Genomic DNA, 6,936 nt, shown 5'->3' with positions numbered 1-6,936 from the left:
CTCAGAACAGGAAATGATGGTTTGTTAATAAAGAAAGGTAAATCATTCTCTAGACTTCCGGTGGGAAACTTGGCAGTGAAAGGATTTTGACCTCAGTGGAAGGTAACTGCTACAAATGACAAATCAAGTAAGCAACTTTTTTCTTACAAGTGAGGCAAACATTTGACGTAAGGCTGGACTACAGTCAGATCTGTCACTCTGTAGCATATTCCTCTGTTTTTAAGAAATAATCCTGCTAACTCCCTGTCCTGATGATATTAGTTGTCCATTTTTTCCCCCCGAGTATTCAAGCTGTATAAATTTAATATTCTCATGACTGATTTCCTATTTAAAATATAAAAGCTCATCACTTACTAGATTAGGTCAGCTTTCATTGCATATTATACTTAGTCTGGAATGAATTAATGCATTTCTATATGTTCATTTTCCCCTTGTGCTACAAGAGCAGCCGTTCACACAATTACTGCAAGGGCAAGGAATCTGTCTCGTATTCAACTGAAATACTAAAAATACATTTAATTTTTCCTTTTGCCTTAAGTTCTCAAATCATCTTGATGTCTTAGCCATACTATGGACACATTTCTTTGAAACTTATTAAAACAGAAAAAAAACTCATTTTCCAATTACAAGTAATAAAGATAATGGGGAAAAAATGACAAGCAGCCCAGTTTAATTTCAAACGTTAATATATTTTTCTATTTTATAGTGAACATATGCATCTGTCACCCCTTATTTGCAGCAACTATGACGTTCTCATAAAAGGGATGAAATTTGTAAGATGCCTCTTAAAATAAATATTTCTTTTTTTATAAAATAATAAAACTTCAAATAAATATTCTTTACACTAAACAATATGTTGAAAAAATTAGAAAATAAAGGCTGAATTTTACTGTAACTGTACAATATACATGAAGTCCAAAGGGAAATCAGAGTCTTGTAATAGAGGGTTTCCGTAAGGCAAAATACAATCTAAAAACATACTGATTGATTCACATTCTTCCGAATGTACAACATATTAGTATATCTTGTGACCGTGTCATGTTCTATGACACCACTTGTTTTTCACAGTTGAAAATATTATCGTATATACAAAAATATAGGACATTATCTCTGGCAGAAAAAATGAAAAAAGGAGTCATTAACTAATTTACAAATCTTGCAAGTACTATTCACAAATGACAGAGTTGCCTAGGAGTGTCTATGTTGCTTTAGCTTATGCAATATGTGGATCACAAAGTACTGTATCCCATTTTTGAGCTCCATTAGATGGGTTCTAACAAGCATATCAGTTAAGATGGCACACATAGAAAAGCATTTTCACCGCAAACAACAAAGTATATCCCCAACCCTCCTACTACAGTGCCAAAATTACAGCTGTTTAGTTGGTTGCATATGTATGTTAAAATAATTCTTATTACTTTAGTACTCCTGATTAGTGATGCTATGTTGACTTTTCAAAGTTCCTAGGGGGGATATTTGGAACTTTGCAGCAAACGGTGTTTGAGTGCTTACAGCGGCACCCAGGCCTATTTACCCGGTCATAACACCCCTGGCACAATTTAAGGCAACCCTTGGCTGGTAGGTAACACCACAAGCAAGGCAAAAATAGAGACACAACACCCATGGCAGACCACCTAGTGCAGCAATGTGACTGACTGCAAGAGCACGGGTTGTCAGCACAGTTGTCCTCATCATCATTAGAACAGTGATAGAAGAGGCCCTTCACGCAGCAAACACAAGTCCCATAATCAACCACATTCTGGGCTGAGCAAAGACATTGCTTGTCACAGATCCAACATGATGGGAGGGTCCTTGGATAAGTGCACTCCTTACACTTACATTTCCCACAGTCCTCACACCTATAGGTATGCATGCCCAGGTCTTCTTTGCTCAGAGGCTTCAGCTCACTTGACTTGAGCTCAGATTTGGGCTGCACCCGAATTATCCCATCAGCAACAGGCCCAGAAGATGATCCTAAAAGTCTGTGTTCAGATGAGATACTGCTTGTACTTGTCCTTGTACTGCTCCGTGAACCTGTGCTGACTGTGCTAATGGAACGGGACAGAGGTGCCCGAGGAGAAGTGTGTATCTGCAGATGCTGGATCCTAAAATGACGATGCTCAGACAAGCCATGCAGTCTTTCATTTTTCTGCTGGGCAGCTGGACGAGGGGAAGGTTTAACACCCAGTCTTGGAGCCACTGTAGGTCCCTCTGTGTACTCATTTGTATTGCGGATGGCCCTGATCTGGTCCAAAGACAACACATGAACCTGTTGCGTCACAACATCTCTCACGTCAGATTCTCCATGCTGCCTCCCACTGTCACGACGAACCTGTAGCAAGGACTGCGACCCACTGCCATTCTGAGCTCTTGTCTCCATCAGTACCCTGAAGAGTGATCACTCCAGCAGGCTTAGAACACATCTGAAATCCTGCAGCAACAAAGAAAGGATTCACTATTGCAAGACATTTTACATACATGTTTTATCCTGAAAGGTCCCAGAGCATTTCACAAATTAAACACACCCATCACCATCAAAATGGAGCTGCATCTTGGGTGGAGTACAGGAGCCAGCCAGCCAAATACATTGTGCTTTGCTAGTTTTTGGCCAAGGTCATTTTTACTCTTATTAAAAAGCACTAACAGATTTTCTACATACCCACAAAGCTCTTCTTTTTTAATGGGAAACCAACATCCATAAGTAAGTGACACAAAATGTAAGTAGAGGGCTTTGATGGCTCAGGCAGGATTTAAACCTGCGGTTTCACGAAAGATGGGCATTTAAACTTGCTGCTGAGACCTCCCAGCCATGCTCTAACTAAACTATGGATTTTAACATGCTTAACATTTTGCCACCTAAAGCAACTCTTCCTCTTTCATGTGACACAACTAAGCATATATTTTATACAAAAAAAGGCTACAAGCATTTTGACAAGTATAGCATGACCTGTTGATGACAGACCTGATTCTTCAACTTGATTTAAAATTGGATAATATCTTGGTAGGCTCTTTACATGTTATATTGTACATGATGTAAATAGGAAATTTTAAGTTTAATGCTAATGGTCCCAAGAAAAATAATAAAAAGGAATAAAATGCTTGAGGTTAGCCCTTAACTGAGCTAGTACTGCCACTTCAACAGCATAAGTAAAGCATCTATCGCTACAATATTTTATTGTGTCATGCCTATGTACTCTACAGCAATTGTTATTTTAAGAATCAGTAAGAGAAACACAATATGGCAAAATGTTTCTAACTAAATACCACCACAGAATTGGCTTTACATTTCAAAATGCATATAGATTGCAATTCAAATTGTGGACATCACCAGAAAAGACAGTGACTTGTGGGGCAGAAACATGGAGAATCCAATCTGTGAAAGACTAGAATCCAAGAATAATATTTAAGGACATTTTTTAAAACACTCCCAACAATACAAGTTATTAAAAATGGAGATAGCCATAAGTATGGAAATCCCATAAAATTAAATTAATGCAAGACCAATAACACAAATTTAAAATGCACCATACCAATAATCATGTTAAGCCTTGATCTTAAATAACTGTCCTCTAATGCATCTTAAAGTAAACAAAGTGTGTTAGCCACATAAGGATTCAAAATAATATTTTAAAATCAAATCCAAACATGTACCTTCCTTCTTTCAGACTACACAGAAAGAGCAGCATAGTAATGGATGTGTACAAAGTAACATTAACATTAAGTAATACCATACAACATAAATGTTAAATACCATAGAACAAGAACTTTTACAGTAAATGCCTCAATAGCTGGTCTTTCTCCTGGTAGGAAAAGGAAAGAATATTATCTTAACTCCTAGTTATTTTTCAAGGCAAAACAAGATTTTAAAATCTTCACAATTGGTCCCTTTCACAAGAAGAACAAATAGGGTTTTAACAGCAAATATTATATGTATTAATTATTTGTTCAGTCATGTTTTCACCCATGCATATTATCAAATCACAGAGCTGAGAGTGAAAACAATCTTAACAAACTTGTCTTACACCCCTGCCTGTTTATTTCAAATTAAGCCTCTTGTGGAGAAAAAAGTTTAAATACAAAATCCAGAATAGACATGCCCTTATTAGAACCTATTTAAGGGCAAAAAAGAAAAGCTGAATTCTTTCCTACTTCAGAAGAGCTTTACAACAACATATGTTCTTGTTCCTCTCCTCCAGTGAGGCTTAAGCTAACTTCCAAGAGCAAAGAGAGACTTTTAATCAAATACTGCATCCCAAGAAATGATAATCCCATCTAAAAGTATAACTGACCCGGACTTGCAGGTCCTTAGAAAGACAGGGGTCTTGAAAACTGAACTCCTTCAAACAACAAGGTGAAAGCTGCAGAAGAAGATACTGCTCTTTTCTTCCTTTCCTTTTATAGGCTTCATCTTTGTCCAGAACAACATGCTCAGCAGGTGGGACACAGCAATCCCTTCATTCTCTCAGGACTGACTGATACTGCAAATGGAACCAACAGCTTCACAAATGCAGACAACCTGGAGATAAACAGGAGACATCCTTTGGGATGGAGGTGGGAGGAGGCTGCAGAAGCTGCCTTATCAGGAAAGTCAAGCCAATTTCTCCTTTTAACTGTTTTGCCCTTCCCCTCCCCCAAGAGATGTTTGAAGGAGGCTCATCCACTTGGGTTATGTAAAGCCTCCTACATAACTTCTCATTGGAGGGAACATCTCCAAGACAGTTCAGAAAAAATGCAGGTTTCTCCTTCAGATAAGCTATCCTAAGTACCAGTTTATACTCCAGGAAGTCAGCTGCAGGAAGCCTTGCCAATGCTCCTACTACTTTATCTATTTTGAGTCACTTGTGTCCATTTCAGCCAAATCCTCAGACTATGAATTGCAAAGTAGTGATCACAAGATTTTTAGCATAACAAACAGCTCTTGAATTTTATTGCACTGGGAGCTTGCTGTCTAGCTTCATATAGCCCCTTTACAGGACAAGATGCAAACTCCCTCCACTTACTCTCGTTTCTGAATGTAAACTTGCCTACAATTCTTTCAGGAAAGCAGGACTCTTCTCTGATCTCGGTTGATTTCAATTCCTCCCCCACCTCCCCCTCCCTACCGACTAAGAACATGGTACAGCAGAAACACTTGCTTTTTTGTGATAACACGATTCACCACTTCCAAAAGCCAAAGTCCACTCACTTGCAGAGTTGAAATGCCATGACTGCTAATTGGGCTGGGGGGGTGGGGGGAGATTAGGGGGCAGGATTTCAGCTTTTGTAGGTTTGGGAAAGTTTAAAAAGCAAAGTGCGCCTTGTATTGCTGTGGAAAAACCCATGCCTTGTTGGCTGGAAGGAGGCAAGCCTAAGGGGGGAAAAGTTCTCTGCCCATGAATTTCTGTTTTGTCTCAAAGCCCCTTTGCAATGCACCCCCACCCCCATACTCCACCGCACGCGCGCACATACACACACACGCACACACCAACCACCTCCTCTCTTTTGAAAGTGCTTTGAAACCCCCATTAAAGCCTGAGTGTGTGATCAGACTATGGATTAGGGCAAAAGGGACTTTACCGTCAGGGTGGGGCAAACTGACACAGAAACAGCTTGCTGAAAACACCAGCAATTTCCCGAGCCTGTTACAAAAAGCAAACCAACGCACACCCCACTGAGCCTCCCCCCTTGCTCACCTTCCTCGAAGAGATTCAATCCGACACACCAGAAACTCAGGCTTGTTAAGGGGATGATGGGGCGGGAGAAATCGTAAGTATATGGCACACACAGACGCACGCAAACCCGCATATCTATCAGGCGTGAGCTCATTTCCGAATGGCACAGATCTCCCAATGCAACTTTACAATGGTGCAAATCTTCTATAGAAGCAGGGATTGCTAAACCCATCAAGCACGGCAAACAAAACAGCCCGAAGCCTAACCCTCCTCATCCCCCCCCCACAACAAATCTTTATTTAAAAAAAAAAAACAACCACCAAAAAACCTGGAGAGAGGCTCTAACAAGACGTCCCTGTCTGCAACTCTCAGAAGCTGCAGCTGAGCAAGGGAGAAGCGCAACTGAGCAAGGGAGAATACAGCAGGCAAAGAAAGTCACGCCAGCGGCTTCCAAGCTTTGCAACATGCACAGGCATTTTCTCCCTGCAAATGCTCCAACCTGAGTGTAGATTTCCGCCCCTAAACTCTCCCCAATGGCGCGGAGCTGGGGGCTCCCTCCCTGCCAAGTCATTTCGAGGGGAAACCAACTCGACACAAACCTCCAACCCCATCCGCACGCTCCCCCTTCCCAGCCCTCCGGAAAAAAAGAAATCTGAAAGTCCCAGCTCCCCTCTAGGGAGGCAAGCTAGGCTGGGAGGGAACCTGCAGGGATTGCAAGAGGCATCGGCCTGAAAACCTACGTTTGCACGAGTTTTTTTGGAAACAACCGGAGTATGGGGGGGGGGGGGGGGGGGAGAACAAAATAACCAACTTGTTTTGCAAAGAAAAAAAAGCCTCTCACCGTGATCGCGGCGTTGCACCAAACCCCTCTCTCTTGTATTTTCTTCTTCCTGTGGTTTGCAAATAAATCCAGCCCTAGCAAAAAAAAAAAAACAAAAAAAAACAAAACAAAAAAAAAACCTTTTCCAAACTACTTTAGTCCAACTTGCAAGTGATTATCAGCATAATCATAAGAGGAAAAAAAGGGGGGGGGATCAGAGCAAAGTCACCTTCCCTCTCTCTCCAGATCGATTATAAATATTTATGGATAGGTAAATACAGATGGATACATATAGAAAAAAACAAAACAAAACTCAGCTCTCCAGGTCGGGGTGCGTTTTTCTTTGCTCCGAGAAAAAAAAAAATCACTCTCGCACAATTTCCTCTTTTTTCCCCCCCTTCAATGAGCAGGAGGCCGAATCGCCAAATACCAAGTCACTTTTTTTGTTGTTGTTGCAAATGATCA

General features: G+C 40.8%; 1 protein-coding gene across 4 annotated transcripts; it reads right to left on the bottom strand.

The window, feature by feature from the left end:
- Window positions 1-668: 668 nt before the first annotated feature.
- Window positions 669-6,930, bottom strand: SPRY2 (sprouty RTK signaling antagonist 2). Of its 4 annotated transcripts, XM_019529767.1 has the most exons (4): window positions 6,701-6,930; window positions 6,493-6,566; window positions 4,290-4,516; window positions 669-2,431 (listed from the first exon to the last, which is right to left on the bottom strand). In XM_019529767.1, exon 4 carries the CDS (start codon window positions 2,378-2,380, stop codon window positions 1,442-1,444), a length of 939 nt encoding a protein of 312 aa, XP_019385312.1. In that variant the 5' UTR covers window positions 2,381-2,431; window positions 4,290-4,516; window positions 6,493-6,566; window positions 6,701-6,930; the 3' UTR covers window positions 669-1,441. The 4 variants fall into 4 exon arrangements, with proteins under 4 accessions (XP_019385312.1, XP_019385309.1, XP_019385310.1 ...); XM_019529764.1 differs by having other exon boundaries at window positions 6,493-6,930; XM_019529765.1 differs by lacking the exon at window positions 4,290-4,516.
- Between the last annotated feature and the right edge of the window lie 6 nt (window positions 6,931-6,936).

This window comes from Crocodylus porosus, unplaced genomic scaffold, assembly GCF_001723895.1.
Source record: "Crocodylus porosus isolate Cpor-Errol unplaced genomic scaffold, CroPor_comp1, whole genome shotgun sequence".
NCBI classification, from domain to species: domain Eukaryota; kingdom Metazoa; phylum Chordata; order Crocodylia; family Crocodylidae; genus Crocodylus; species Crocodylus porosus.
The sequence above is the reverse complement of the archived record's forward strand: the minus strand, read 5'-3'. Positions and strand labels throughout refer to the sequence as shown.

Bases quoted from the DNA above. Each gene is read 5' to 3' on its own strand.
- SPRY2 (XM_019529764.1), bottom strand. From the start codon at position 2,380: ATGGAGACAAGAGCTCAGAATGGCAGTGGGTCGCAGTCCTTGCTACAG.